The sequence below is a fragment of the Cetorhinus maximus genome, chromosome 29 (genome assembly GCF_964194155.1).
Source record: "Cetorhinus maximus chromosome 29, sCetMax3.hap1.1, whole genome shotgun sequence".
Classification (NCBI taxonomy): domain Eukaryota; kingdom Metazoa; phylum Chordata; class Chondrichthyes; order Lamniformes; family Cetorhinidae; genus Cetorhinus; species Cetorhinus maximus.
Window position 1 is genome coordinate 2,141,195 of NC_135907.1, and position 15,426 is coordinate 2,156,620.

The following is a 15,426-nucleotide window of genomic DNA, read 5'->3' on the forward strand; positions in this document are numbered from 1 at the left end:
AATGCGTCACCTTTCCTTCATCTGGGTCAAAATCCTGGAACTCCCTATCAAACAGCATTGTGGGAGTACCTTTGCTTCAGCAATTCAAGATGGGGCCTCACCATCCAATTCTCAGGGGCAATAGAAATGGGCAATATACGCTGGCTTTGCCAAGCTCACCCAGATCCAGAGAATGAATTTTTTAAAAAAGGTAACTTCTAAAAGGGAATTGGGTCTATAACAACCTGCATTTACAATGCACCTTTAACAGAGCAAAACATCATACGAAAAAATTGCAGAGCTATGGGGAAGGAGCTACTTATTAAATGCACAGCACTTTCAAAGAGCCAGCACAAGCATGATGAGCTGAATGGCCTCCTTTTGTGCTGTACAGCTCTATGATTTTCCCCTACTTAGCCCAGTGGTGCTGAAAGCAACTATAAAATCCCTAATGCCATCCCAGCTGAGTTCTGAAGCTCAGACCTTGCTGCTCTGTAACATTCAGCTTCTCACTGGGTAAGATTGAGCTGAGACAGAACAATTTTATCATACTTTCAGTCTTTAGAAATGAGTCAACTTGATTATCCTATGAACCTCACAGGTACAGGGGATTCTATAGTTGATTTATAACAATTAGGAGTTCAAAAGAACATTCGTGACAAGGTGTCTCAGAATGCCTCTATTAAATTAAATCTTTGAAGGTGCTGAGCATCTAATAAGTAGCTCCTTCCCCATAGCTCTGCAAATTTTTTCATGTTTTGCTCTGTTAAAGGTGCATTGCAAATGCAAGTTGTTATAGACCCAATTCCTTTTTAAAAGTTATCTTCTTTTTTTAAATTCATTCTCTATCAAATTATATATAGCCTTCTGTCTGTTACTCTTATACTGGAAGGGGACACATTGTCTGGTCTTCCTTGAAAAAGGGATTTAAACAAAATAATTGTGTGCCTCACCAGACCCAGTCCAGCTAGCTTGATGATGAGTCAAACAAACTTTTACCTAACAGAAATAATAATTGGGGGTGTATGTACACAAATCTTTGAAGGTGGCAGAATACCCTGAGAAGGCTGTTAGAAAGGCAAATGATGCCCTTGACTTTATAAACAGAGGTATGTGCTCTGCCCAAAGGCAAGTCCTTGGCCTGTTGTCTTGCTGATGCTTCATCCTAAGCTGATATCTTGACAGTTTCTGCCAGTGGTGGTTTGCCATTGCCTTTCACACTCAGGGGCAGGGTGAGGAGGCAGCTGAGTTTTTCCAGGTATTTTTATTTTAGAATAAATTCAACTACCCAGATTTCACTGCTTTCTGGGGAAGAGGATTGCACATACGAAAGCCCTCAGAAAAAAATTCTCATCTCAGCCTTAAAAGGGAGACCTCTTATTCTTAAACTGTCCCCTAGCTCTAGTCTCTCCCACAAGTGGAAACACACCCCCCGACCCGACTCCTGTATCTACCCTATCAAGTCCGCCTCAGGATCTCACATGTTTCAATAAGGTCGTTCTGTGCTGCATCATTCTATATGATGCTAGAAGCAAAAATATGTAGCAATGCCACACCTATCTACTAGGAGTACAATATTGAATATTCAAAGCAGTTTTAAGTAAAAGCACACAGATCTGGGCAAGATTACATGCAAGTAATATTCTTTGTACTCTAGTGGTTTAGAAAACTTTGGATGTGTCAGGGGCACAGGAGTTAAAATAATCTCCTTCCAAATTAATTCCTCAGGCCTGGAAAATAATAATTTAAAGGATCATTCCTTACAAATGTCAGACCGCAATACAGTCCCCAGGTCTTATAACAGTGCATTGCTGTGAACCCAACTGGCCCCCTATACATAGTCAAACACTTATTAAAAAATGGACATAACCCAAGTCCTTGCACTGGGCACCTGAACCTCCACTGAGATGCTAAAAATCAAGATATAGAGACCAGATTCACCATGGTCCAAAAAGGGGTTGGCCCAAAGCTTTTCAACAGACTTAAATTTTACCATAAATCCGGACTTCCGGCCAGGGTCCTGTTAGAAGATGAAAATCGTAATGAGCTTAAAGGAGAATGCCAGTAAGGAGTTTACCTTTCTGGGAAAGGGGGCATGTCCCAAAAGGAGGATCACACCTGAACACAGCCAGAGGCAGGTTCGGCGAGGGTGGCAGGGAGATAGCTCCTTCCAGAACAGCTTCTCGCTGCTGAAGTTATGGCATAGGGTGAGCAACAACTAACAGGGAGATGTGAACAATTGCTGAACTGCTTGAAACAATCGGCACATTTAACGCAGTTCAAATGGCACTTTTGTAATTAAAACCTACGGCAAGAGTAAACAGCAGCATCTTCCTGATATAGGCAGCTGTCCGGGACAGGCAGAGACAGTCAAAGTGTTGGGGTCTGTTCAAGCACTCAGTGCTGGCATACAGCCCATTTGAGCATGCAGGATTCACAGTAAATAACTAAACTGTGAATATTTTTGGTGACTGCTTGTTCTTCTGCTGGTTAAAATTTTCTCTGTGCCTTTGAAATATCTCAGTGAGTTTGGCCCTGCCTCAACTGAGGCAAGCTGATGCAGAAAACATCACCATTTTCAATTCCCCTGTTTGCTTTGTAAGAACTGATGTCAACGAGGCAACATTAGGAGAATTTATCCTTTAATTTTTTTTTTTGGAGTGCATGCATGCAATTAGCTTAAGGTGTGGCCCCTTTAAATTTCATGCACAGCCTCCAATGCCTGGTAAGTTAATGGGGTTGACTTGTGCACAGCCTGTGTGGGAACTTTCGGGGTTCTACATGACTGCAAGGCATAGATTAGGGGCTACAATTCGGATAAGCACCCCTGCGGAAATATGTGGTGGTGGTGGGGGGAGATCAGCTAGGGTTCTTGCTCCTAAGTATCAATAATCGTCATGCTACTAGGCGAGAAATCCGGAGGCTGGGACTATTCAAGAGAATGTGTTCATATCCCACCATGTCAGTTGGGGAATCTGAATTCAGTTTAAAAATACCTGGGAAGTAAAAGCTGGTACAAGAGTGACCACAAATCTACAAATTGTCACAAAATCCTAACTGGCTCAGTTAGGGGAGAAAATCACTCGTCCTTAACCAGTCTGACACACACATGACTCTAGTCTCACCACAATATGATTGACTCTTAACTGCTCTAGCTGCCCACTCAGCTCCACCAACATCGTCTCAGGGCAACATTGTCAATGACATACATGCCCTAAGAATGAATAAAACAGGCACCACTGGGCATTCCCAGCTGGAATGTGCATCAGTGTCAATGCAGCCAAACAGCAATACGACATGCAGTACCTTGGCTGATATATAATTAGGCTGCTCACCACTGGTGGAAACAACTCCCTTCAATGAGTCATGGTGAACGTAGAGGGTTGATGGAACCCCCTTTCCCAAACGAGACAGACAGGGCCCAAGGCCAGCAGAACAATTTCCTCAGCAAGAAGTCAGAGGGTGCCCAGTGCTATTGAAACTGTTCCATCAGCATTGAGGCGTATGAAGGACAGTGGGCAGTACAAGGCAATACGCAGAACCTTGTCTGTAAAGCAGCTTCTGAAAAATGGCAATTTCCTGCGACAAATAAATGTCAAATGATGTCGGTACTGACTGGATGCCTGACATTTCGAAGCCTGTTTTTGCATAGCTGGGGCCAGCCAGCTTCCAGCTTAGGAGTTTTTAAAAGTTAATCATTTTGGATTCACTTCGACGACAGAGAAACCACACCTAAAGAAGTCAATTAAAGTGGTACTCAGAGAGAGAGAAAAAAGGAAGGACGAGAGAGAGAGAGAGAGAGAGAGAAATGGGGGGGGCAAGGGAGGGAGAGAGAGAAAGGGGGGCAAGGGAGGGAGAAAAGGGGGCAGGAGAGAGAGAGAGAGAGAGAGAGAGAGAGAGAGAGAGAGAGAGAGAGAGAGAGAGAGAAAGAAAGGGGGCAAGGGAGAGAGAGAGAGAGAGAGAAAGGGGGGCAAGGGAGGGAGAGAGAGAGAGAGAGAAAGGGGGGCAAGGGAGGGAGAGAGAGAGAGAGAAAGGGGGGCAAGGGAGGGAGAGAGAGAGAGAGAAAGGGGGGCAAGGGAGGGAGAGAGAGAGAGAGAAAGGGGGGCAAGGGAGAGAGAGAGAGAAAGGGGGGCAAGGGAGAGAGAGAGAGAAAGGGGGGCAAGGGAGAGAGAGAGAGAAAGGGGGGCAAGGGAGAGAGAGAGAGAAAGGGGGGCAAGGGAGAGAGAGAGAGAAAGGGGGGCAAGGGAGAGAGAGAGAGAAAGGGGGGCAAGGGAGAGAGAGAGAGAAAGGGGGGCAAGGGAGAGAGAGAGAGAAAGGGGGGCAAGGGAGAGAGAGAGAGAAAGGGGGGCAAGGGAGAGAGAGAGAGAAAGGGGGGCAAGGGAGAGAGAGAGAGAAAGGGGGGCAAGGGAGAGAGAGAGAGAAAGGGGGGCAAGGGAGAGAGAGAGAGAAAGGGGGGCAAGGGAGAGAGAGAGAGAAAGGGGGGCAAGGGAGAGAGAGAGAGAAAGGGGGGCAAGGGAGAGAGAGAGAGAAAGGGGGCAAGGGAGAGAGAGAGAGAAAGGGGGGCAAGGGAGAGAGAGAGAGAAAGGGGGGCAAGGGAGAGAGAGAGAGAAAGGGGGGCAAGGGAGAGAGAGAGAGAAAGGGGGGCAAGGGAGAGAGAGAGAGAAAGGGGGGCAAGGGAGAGAGAGAGAGAAAGGGGGGCAAGGAGAGAGAGAGAGAAAGGGGGGCAAGGGAGAGAGAGAGAGAAAGGGGGGCAAGGGAGAGAGAGAGAGAAAGGGGGGCAAGGGAGAGAGAGAGAGAAAGGGGGGCAAGGGAGAGAGAGAGAGAAAGGGGGGCAAGGGAGAGAGAGAGAGAAAGGGGGGCAAGGGAGAGAGAGAGAGAAAGGGGGGCAAGGGAGAGAGAGAGAGAAAGGGGGGCAAGGGAGAGAGAGAGAGAAAGGGGGGCAAGGGAGAGAGAGAGAGAAAGGGGGGCAAGGGAGAGAGAGAGAGAAAGGGGGGCAAGGGAGAGAGAGAGAGAAAGGGGGGCAAGGGAGAGAGAGAGAGAAAGGGGGGCAAGGGAGAGAGAGAGAGAAAGGGGGGCAAGGGAGAGAGAGAGAGAAAGGGGGGGCAAGGGAGAGAGAGAGAGAAAGGGGGGCAAGGGAGAGAGAGAGAGAAAGGGGGGCAAGGGAGAGAGAGAGAGAAAGGGGGGCAAGGGAGAGAGAGAGAGAAAGGGGGGCAAGGGAGAGAGAGAGAGAAAGGGGGCAAGGGAGAGAGAGAGAGAGAAGGGGGGCAAGGGAGAGAGAGAGAGAGAAAGGGGGGCAAGGGAGAGAGAGAGAGAAAGGGGGGCAAGGGAGAGAGAGAGAGAGAAAGGGGGGCAAGGGAGAGAGAGAGAGAGAAAGGGGGGCAAGGAGAGAGAGAGAGAAAGGGGGGCAAGGGAGAGAGAGAGAGAAAGGGGGGCAAGGGAGAGAGAGAGAGAAAGGGGGGCAAGGGAGAGAGAGAGAGAAAGGGGGGCAAGGGAGAGAGAGAGAGAAAGGGGGGCAAGGGAGAGAGAGAGAGAAAGGGGGGCAAGGGAGAGAGAGAGAGAAAGGGGGGCAAGGGAGAGAGAGAGAGAAAGGGGGGCAAGGGAGAGAGAGAGAGAAAGGGGGGCAAGGGAGAGAGAGAGAGAAAGGGGGGCAAGGGAGAGAGAGAGAGAAAGGGGGGCAAGGGAGAGAGAGAGAGAAAGGGGGCAAGGGAGAGAGAGAGAGAGAAAGGGGGGCAAGGGAGAGAGAGAGAGAGAAAGGGGGGCAAGGGAGAGAGAGAGAGAAAGGGGGGCAAGGGAGAGAGAGAGAGAAAGGGGGGCAAGGGAGAGAGAGAGAGAAAGGGGGGCAAGGGAGAGAGAGAGAGAAAGGGGGGCAAGGGAGAGAGAGAGAGAAAGGGGGGCAAGGGAGAGAGAGAGAGAAAGGGGGCAAGGGAGAGAGAGAGAGAAAGGGGGGCAAGGGAGAGAGAGAGAGAAAGGGGGGCAAGGGAGAGAGAGAGAGAAAGGGGGGCAAGGGAGAGAGAGAGAGAAAGGGGGGCAAGGAGAGAGAGAGAGAGAAAGGGGGGCAAGGAGAGAGAGAGAGAGAAAGGGGGGCAAGGGAGAGAGAGAGAGAGAAAGGGGGGCAAGGGAGAGAGAGAGAGAGAAAGGGGGGCAAGGGGAGAGAGAGAGAGAAAGGGGGGCAAGGGAGAGAGAGAGAGAGAAAGGGGGGCAAGGGAGAGAGAGAGAGAGAAAGGGGGCAAGGGAGAGAGAGAGAGAGAAAGGGGGGCAAGGGAGAGAGAGAGAGAAAGGGGGGCAAGGGAGAGAGAGAGAGAAAGGGGGGCAAGGGAGAGAGAGAGAGAAAGGGGGGCAAGGGAGAGAGAGAGAGAGAAGGGGGGCAAGGGAGAGAGAGAGAGAGAAGGGGGGCAAGGGAGAGAGAGAGAGAAAGGGGGGCAAGGGAGAGAGAGAGAGAAAGGGGGGCAAGGGAGAGAGAGAGAGAGAGAAAGGGGGGCAAGGGAGAAAGAGGGAGAGAGAAAGGGGGGCAAGGGAGAGAGAGGGAGAGAGAAAGGGGGAGGCAAGAGAGAGAACAGGAGAGAGAGTGGGATAGAAGGAGCGAGAGAGAGAAAGAGAGAGAGAGAGAGAGAGAGAGAGAGAGAGAGAAAGAGAAAGAGAAAACGAGAGAGAGACTTTGCATTGCCCTCTGTCCTTGTCATCACCTTAGCTGTTAATTTTCCATCTCGTGTGCAAATTTGGAACTCTGCCAACTTTTTCTACTACAAAGCGAGTCATGTATTACATTTGCTAAAAAGATATCATGGCCTTTAGCTAAATATCCCTTATTGATGTTCAGACTTCTGCTGCAGTAATGATAAAAGACTGAAGGTTAATATTCCAGGTTTTAGGATTCCTTGGCGACAAGTGATGCAGAGTGCACACCATAATGGAGAGGCCATTTCCCCTCCCCATAATCCCTGATCTCACAAGCTTGAAATCAAAGCAAGGGGGGAAAGCAATTATATATTGGCACACCTCCATAAAGATACAAAAATAATACTATCAACTTGGCTAGCATTCTACCTAGCCATGGTATCAATACACTCAACAAGCCCTTGACATGCACCTGCAAAGCCTGTCCACCATCGACAAGGCACAAGCCAGGAGTACGATGATATACTTGCCTGGATGAGTGCAGCTCCAACAACACTCAAGAAGCTTGACACAATAGAGGACAAAGCAGCCCCCTTGATCAGCACCCCATCCACCATCTTAAATATTTACTCCCTCCAACACCAACAGTGGCAGCAGTGTGTACCATCTACAAGATGCACTTCAGTGTCACCTAGAGTCCTTCAACAGCACCTTTCAAGCCTGCGACCTCTACCACCTAGAAGGACAAGGGCAGCAGACACATGCAGACATCACCACCTGCAAGTTTCTCTCATGCCACACACCATCCTGACAGTGGTTCTTTCACTGTCGCTGGGTCAAAATTGTGGAACTCCCTCCCTAACAGCACAATGGTATAGCTGGACCACAGTGGTTCAAGGCAGCAGTTCACTGCCACATTTAAGGGCAAATAGAAATGGAAAGCAAATAGTGGCCTTGTCAGCAAAGCCCACATATATGAATGAATTTAACATTCCATGAATCAAATCTTTTCTAAAAAAAATTGAACAGATTTATCTGGGAAAAGCTATTTCACACTGAGTACTCAATCTGTTCTGCATAACACCTTGTCATCCCCTTACAGTTCTGGGAAAAGGGCTTCTATCCTCAGCATTAATGCATCCTTTCATGCATTGATGAATTGGCAGACATGCATGCCTTTGAATTATAAGCACTGGAGGTGGCCATTGGGCCTTTGCATCTACTGAAGAGCAATCCCACCCTTTCCCCAAAGCCCTGCAATTATCTCTTTAAGCATTTATCCCAGAATCACGGAATTGTTACAGCACAGGCAGCCAATCAAGTTTGCACCAGCACTCTGAATGATCAATGCCACTTCCCACCCCTTGTAACACTGTACATTTTTCCTTTTCCGATAATACAATGAAATGTTTTGATTAAGTGAAACCGCTACCATCACATTCCTCATGCAACACATTCCAGATATTAACCACTCACTGGTGAAAAAAATTTTCCTCATGTCTCTGCTGCTTCTTTAGCAAATTACCTTAAATCTGTGCCCTTTGGTTCTCGATACTTCCAACAGTTGAACAGTTTCTCCCTATCTACTCTGTCCAGACCCCCTCATGATTTTGAATGCCTCTATCAAATCTCCTCTCAACCTTTTTTTAATCTTTATTCACTCATGGGACATGGGTGTCACTGACAAGGCCAACATTTGTTGCCCATCTCCAATTGCCCTTGAACGGAGTGGTTTCCTCGGCCATTTCAGAGGGCATTTAAGAGTCAACCACATTGCTGTGCCCCTGGAATCATGTAGGCCTGATCGGGTAAGGAAGGGAGATTTCCTTCACTACAGGCCATTAGTGAACAAGATGATAGTTTCACAGTCATCATTATCGAGACTCGCTTTTAATTTAAATTCCACCAGCTATCATGGTGGAATTTGAACCCATGTCCTCAGAGGAAAGGGCTCTGGATTAATAGTCCAGTGACAATTACCACTACAGAACCATACCCCCTCGCCTCCAAAGAAAACAGTCCCAACCTCTCCAATTCTATTTACACAACTGAAGTGAAGCCAGTCCCTTTTTGGTGACTATAGTTTTATAGCATCGTTTTTACTATCCTCTGCTTACAAACCCTGTCTGTGCTGTCTATTTTTTCATGAGTTGTGCGCTCTTCCAGGTTAATTTTCAGCATTACCGGCTTATAATAGCGGAAAATAGAGCAAGAGGGGCAGAAAGCACGGTCAGACAATTGGCCAGACAATCGACAAGAACTGTGCCCGCTAATTATGGACTCCATTTAAAGTGAGTGTCACAGGGCCGGTGTAACCTTGCTGTCACCTTGACACTCCAGGGCAGAACGGTGCCCTTAGATACCACCAAGCCGCTCGAGCCCTTTTTATTCTTTGCACCGAACTTGAAATATTTTGTTCCCTCCTTTGCCCCAAATCCCAAGCGGGGTGTTCCCGGCCAATAAGCCGGTTGCCATGGGGATCGAGCAGCAGGGACCGGCGGCTTGAGGTTATTTTTTTTAAAAAGTACAGCTAGAGACCGCGGCTTGTCCTCTCCCTCCCCACCCCCAGGCCTGAGACTTATTTTTTTTTGTAAAGGGGTCAGCCCCGCTTTGGATGGAATGGCCACATTGGGCCGCGCTCTTTTACCTGGAGCCCACGGACAGACAGGACGCGCGCCGCCATTTTGTTCACTGACAAAGATGCCGCATAGAGATGCCGTCACAGAGCCGCCATTAAATAGGCTCCAAGGTCCTCACCGCTGAGTTACAAACATTGATTACAATCGCTGCTTTTTTTCCTCACATAAACATGAACAAATATATTTTCTGAATGAAAATTTTTTAATCAACAATAAATCATTAATATTAATCATCTTTTGAATTTAATACTGTGAAATTATGTTTTCTTTATATTTTAACCATATAGGTCCTTCTATCGGAAGTGACGACTGACAGCTGGTTTCCCTATCATATGATAAAACTTCACGCTTGTATTTTTATTTGTGCAGGTGATTGATTTAAATAGAACGAAATATTGTTTCCTTGCTACCTGCCTTGAGTCTGTTTCTTTTCGCCTGTTAGATGAGCATGGGGGGTCAAAGGTCGGGCGGAAGTGCTTTCGGGTAGCTGCGGGGTGGCGGTTCGACTGAGTGATGGCGAAGCATCATCCAGACCTGATCTTCTGCAGGAAGCAGGCCGGAGTGGGTAAGGCCCTTGAGCTGGAGAGCCAGTGAGAATATACATCTGTACACCCGGTGTTAGCAATAGAACTTCTTTCCGGTGCAAGAAATAACCGGCAGGTCCTGAATAGCATATCACGTGGAACCAGCAAGCGGCTTCTTGCGCCCCCCCACTCCTCCTCCTCCACTCCCCCCTCACTCCTCCTCCTCCACTCCCCCCTCACTCCTCCTCCTCCACTCCCCCCTCACTCCTCCTCCTCCACTCCCCCCTCACTCCTCCTCCTCCACTCCCCCCTCACTCCTCCTCCTCCACTCCCCCCTCACTCCTCCTCCCCCACTCCCCCTCACTCCTCCCCCACTCCCCCTCACTCCTCCCCCACTCCCCCTCACTCCTCCCCCTCACTCTCCCCCCTCACTCTCCCCCCTCACTCCTCCCCCTCACTCCTCCCCCACTCCCCCTCACTCCTCCCCCACTCCCCCTCACTCCTCCCCCACTCCCCCTCACTCCTCCCCCCTCACTCCTCCCCCTCACTCCTCCCCCTCACTCCTCCCCCCTCACTCCTCCCCCCTCACTCCTCCCCCTCACTCCTCCCCCCTCACTCCTCCCCCCTCACTCCTCCCCCCTCACTCCTCCCCCCTCACTCCTCCCCCCTCACTCCTCCCCCCTCACTCCTCCCCCCTCACTCCTCCCCCCTCACTCCTCCCCCCTCACTCCTCCCCCCTCACTCCTCCCCCCTCACTCCTCCCCCCTCACTCCTCCCCCCTCACTCCTCCCCCCTCACTCCTCCCCCCTCACTCCTCCCCCCTCACTCCTCCCCCCTCACTCCTCCCCCCTCACTCCTCCCCCCTCACTCCTCCCCCCTCACTCCTCCCCCCTCACTCCTCCCCCCTCACTCCTCCCCCCTCACTCCTCCCCCCTCACTCCTCCCCCCTCACTCCTCCCCCCTCACTCCTCCCCCCTCACTCCTCCCCCCTCACTCCTCCCCCCTCACTCCTCCCCCCTCACTCCTCCCCCCTCACTCCTCCCCCCTCACTCCTCCCCCCTCACTCCTCCCCCCTCACTCCCCCCATCCCCTTTTTTACACAGAGAGTGTTGTGAGCTACAGAGTACAATCTGAAAAGGTTTAATAACAAAGTTCAAAAGGAAATTGCATAAATAGTTGAGGGGAAAATATCGATCACATTATGGGAAAGAGCAGAAGTGTGACTAAATGCATAGCTCTACTGAGGACCCAAGCATGATGGGCCGAATGGCCTCCTTTACTGTATCCAGTGGATGCTCTAGGAATGTAGGAACTGGAGTAGGCCAATCTGCCTGTCGACCCTGTTCCTCCATTCAATTAGATCATGGTTGATCATCCATCTCAACACCAATTTCTTGCGCTATCCCTTATTGGTCTCCAGAAATCTATTAATTTCAGTCTTGAACATGATCAATGATTGAGTTTACACAGCCCACTAGAGTAGAGAATTCCAAAGATTCACCATCCTCTGAAAGAAGAAATTGCAGCTCTTCTTGGTCTTACATGGCTTACCCCTTATTCTGAGATTATGTCCCCTGGTTCTAGACTCACCAGCCACAGGAAGCACCCTGTCTACATTCTATCTACATCCTATCTATAAAGTTAACAGGAAGTGGATGTACCTATAAGATTTTTTGTTTATTAATGTAGATACCTATGACTTTTGTATATGTATCTATATTTTGGTTATAATCTTTCAAAGCTATCTTGAATTGAGTGAATGTCATTTCATGCTTAAAAAAGTTTAAAACCTGCAGACCTGTGTGAATAACTTAGGAGAGACGCCAAAGTGCTTGGTGTTTTCTCAAAAGCGGCCAAACTGTGAACTGGGCTGTTATTGATTGCTCAGTTGCTTAGAGAAAAACAACTCTGGAAAGAACTATTAGAATAGTTAGGTACTTGTTTGGCCGGCGCAGACTCAATGGGCCAAAGGGCCTTTTTCTGTAGACCTTTATGACTCTATGAAAGCTACACCGGGAGTGTTTGAAAATTGGTTGGGAGGTAGGAGATAGAGAGTAGGGATCAGAGAGAGCTGTATGTACACAAGCCTTTAAAGCAGGTAGGCAGGTTGAAAAGGGAAATGGGATACTTGGATTTATAAATAGAGACCAAGAGTAAGGAAGTTGTGCGAAACCTTTTATAAAACACTCGTTCAGCTTCATCCCCAGCTGGAGTATTATGGCCATTTCTGGGCAGCATGCTTTAGGAAGGCCTCATTGAGGGTGCAGATGAAATTTACTATGAATTTAAGGTTAAGTGGTAAAATAACAAGAGGTGATAAGTCAGGAGTTTATACAGCAAATTGCCATGTTCCAGCCATCACTGCTGAAAGGGTGGTGGAAACAGATTGAATAGTAACTATGAAAAGGAAATTGGATAAATACTTGAAATTTTGCTGGGCTCTGGGGAAAGAGCAGGAGAGTGAACTAATTAGCTTGCTCTTTCAAAGAAGCAATGCAGGAACAATGGGCTGAATGGATGCCTTTTGTGCTGCATCATACTATAATTCCATGTGACAATGTCATCCATGATTCCCTGTGATCTGTTCTTGGACCGTAACTTATCATTGTATTTGTTAATGACTTGGATGAAAGAGTAGAGAGTTGTGTATACAAATTTGCAGATGACGCTAAGTCGGAATCTGGAACTCTCTCCCCTGTAAAGCTATGGGTGCCAGGACAATTGGGGCTTTCCAGGCTGAGACTTTTGTTAGGTAACTGTTTGGATGTGGCTGGAAAATGAAATGCAGCTTGACTATGAACAAATTGAACAGCAGAGCAGGCGGGGGGGTGGGTTGAATGGCCTACCCCTGTTCCTATTGTTAATGTTCTTATGTTATGTTATGTACAATATCAAATATACCAGTAAATGAATAATAACCCACAACTTCTGTGGGTCAAGATCAACCTCTGAGCCTTTAGTCACTTTTGGACTACACCTTTGTTAGTATTAAAGCCCATGGGATTATAGGCTCAGTAGCAGTGTTATTGCAAGAGGATTTGAGTACAGGAGTAAATAAGTCTTGCAGCAGTTGTATAGAACCTTGGTAAGACTGCACCTGTATTGTATACAGTTTTGATCTCCTTACCTCATGATATAGTTGCCATGGAGGGAGTGCAACAAAGGTTCACCAGGCTGATCCCTGGAATGGGTGGGATTGTCTTATAAGGAGAGGTTGAGGAGACTGGGCCTGTGTTCTCTGGAGTTTAGAAGAATGAGAGGTGATCTTATTGTTGAGGTCTGTAAGAATTTTGTATGCTTCAGAGTAGATGCGGGAAGGATGTTTCCCCTGGCTGGTGAGTCCAGAATCAGGGGACACCAGTCACAGAATAAGAGGTGGGCTGTTTAGAACTAAAATGAGGAGGAATTTCTTCAGTCAGTGGGTAGTGAATCTTTGAAATTCTCTATCCCAGAGGGCTGTGGAGGCTCAGTCATTGAGTATGTTCAAGACTCAGATCAATTAATTTCTAGATATGAAAGACATCAAGGGATACAGGGATAGTGCAAGAAAATGGGGTTAAAGTAGAAGATCGTCATGATCTAATTGAATGGCGGAGTGGGCTTGAGGGGCTGAATGACCTACTCCTATTTCCTATGTTCCCATGAATATGAAATTGGCAATGGGACAGAAAGTAGCGAGTAGTGGTGAATGGTGGGTTTGCAGTCTGGTGGGAAGTTTACAGTGGTGTCCTCCAGGGGTCAGTAATGGAACAACTGCTCTTTTCAATAAATATCAATGACCTGAACTTGGTAACAGAGGGCATAATTTCAAAGTTTGTAGATGACACAAAGCTTGGGAATGTTGTAAACAGAGAGGAAGATAGTAACAGACTTTAGGAAGACATAGACTAGTGAAATTGGCAGACACACGGCAGATGAAATTTCACTCTGTGAAATGCTACATTTTGGTTGGAGGACTGAGGAGAGGCAATGTAAACTAAATGGTCCAATTTAAACAGGGTGCAGGAACAGAAATACCTGGGGGTGCATGTACACAAATCTTTGGTGACGGGACCAATTTCATGAAGTTATTTAAAAAAGCATGTGGGAGCCTTGACTTTATTAATTAAGGCAGAGAGTACAGAAGCAAGGAAGTGATGTAAAATGTTTAAGCCTCCGCTGGAGTATTGCATTGAGCTCTGGGTACCACGCTTCAGCAAGGATATCAAGGCCTTGGAGAGCATGCAAAAAAAAGATTGGCACCAGGAGCAAGGGACTTGAGTTATCTGGAGAAGCTGGGGTTGTTCTCCTTAGAGCAGAAAAGATTAAGAGGAGAATTAATAGAGGTGTCCAAAATAGTGAGCAATTTTGATAGTAAATGAGTAACTATTTCCAGTAGCAGAAGGGTTGATAACTAGAGGGCATAAGTAATAAGTGAAAAGAACCAGAGACAGCAGGGAGCTGGGACTAATTGGATATCTCCTTCAAAGAGCCCGCACACGTTTGATGGTCTGAGAGGCCTCCTTTGCTGCATCATCATCACCATCTTCGCGTTTTTCTTGGGATGCAAAGTACCTTGATCGGGTACTTCTGGGTTATGTGGAGAGGACAGTGGCTTTGATAGATTGTCCTGGTGCACCAGTTAGAGCAGTGACTAAAACCATATGGAGGGGAGAAAATGTTACAAACATGTTTGATTTGTGGAACATGAAAGAAAAATCCTAAATCTGAAAGCAAACTAATGTTGGAAGTGCTGATCAACATCTAAATGGAAGGTGGGTGTCTTTTTGCCGTAACCTTCAGTATTTTATTTATAACTCTTAAAAAAATAACAGAAGTTGATGTTTTGAGTACATCGGTATTGGGAATTGGGATCCTTTGCTCTCTCACTTCCTAATTCCAGGATGTCTGAAGTTTGACTTTGGCCTTATACATTCACATTGTGGAGCTTCAGAAGCTACAAATCAAGTTCAAATCATTGTCTTAGATTTTCCTGGGAACTTTTGCCATTCAAATCTCAATTTTGTTTATTTTGCCCATCCCTAATTACCTTTGAGAAGGTTTCAATTCTGCAGTCCATGTGGTGTAGTTACACCCACAGTGCTGTTAGGGAGGGAGTTCCAGGATTTTGACCCAGCAACAGTGAAAGAAAAGTGATAATAGTTCCAAGTCAGGATGGTGTGTGACCTGGAGGGGAACTTGCAGGTGGCAGTATTTCCATGCACCTGCTGCCCTTGTTCTTCTAGGTGATAGAGGTCATTGGGTTTGGAAGGTGCTGTCTAAGGAGCCTTGGCAAGCTGCTGCAGTACATCTTGTAAATTATATATACACTACTGCCACTGTGCATCATTGGTGATTGCAGTTTATGTTTAAGGTGGTGGATGAGATGCAATCAAGAAGACTGTTTTGCACTGGAAGGTGACAAGCTTCTTGAGTTTGCCCCATCCAGACAAGTGGAGACTGTTCCATCACACTCCTGATTTGTACCTTGTAGATGGTAGAAAGTCTCTGGGGAGACAAGAGGTGAGCTACTCATCACAGAATACCCAACCTCTGACCTGCTTTTGTAGCCATTGTATTTATATGGTTGGCCCAGTTCATTTTCTGGTCATTGGCAACCCCTTGAATGTTAATATTAGAGGAATTCAGTGATGGTAATGTCATTGAACATCACATGGAGGTGGTTAGAT

General features: G+C 47.4%; 2 protein-coding genes across 2 annotated transcripts in view; one reads left to right on the top strand and one right to left on the bottom strand.

Annotated features, from left to right (window-relative positions):
* The window catches only part of aco2 (aconitase 2, mitochondrial), a 66,649-nt gene extending 57,326 nt beyond the window's left edge, over positions 1 to 9,323 (bottom strand). The window contains exon 1 of the mRNA XM_078532024.1: positions 9,242 to 9,323. Coding sequence (XP_078388150.1) covers positions 9,242 to 9,277 — 36 coding nt within the window. The 5' untranslated portion in view covers positions 9,278 to 9,323. The remainder of the gene's footprint in view (positions 1 to 9,241) is intronic.
* A 376-nt stretch (positions 9,324 to 9,699) lies between these two features.
* phf5a (PHD finger protein 5A) overlaps positions 9,700 to 15,426 on the top strand; it is a 34,770-nt gene continuing 29,043 nt past the window's right edge. Inside the window, exon 1 of the mRNA XM_078532025.1 lies at positions 9,700 to 9,798. Coding sequence (XP_078388151.1) covers positions 9,747 to 9,798 — 52 coding nt within the window. The 5' untranslated portion in view covers positions 9,700 to 9,746. The remainder of the gene's footprint in view (positions 9,799 to 15,426) is intronic.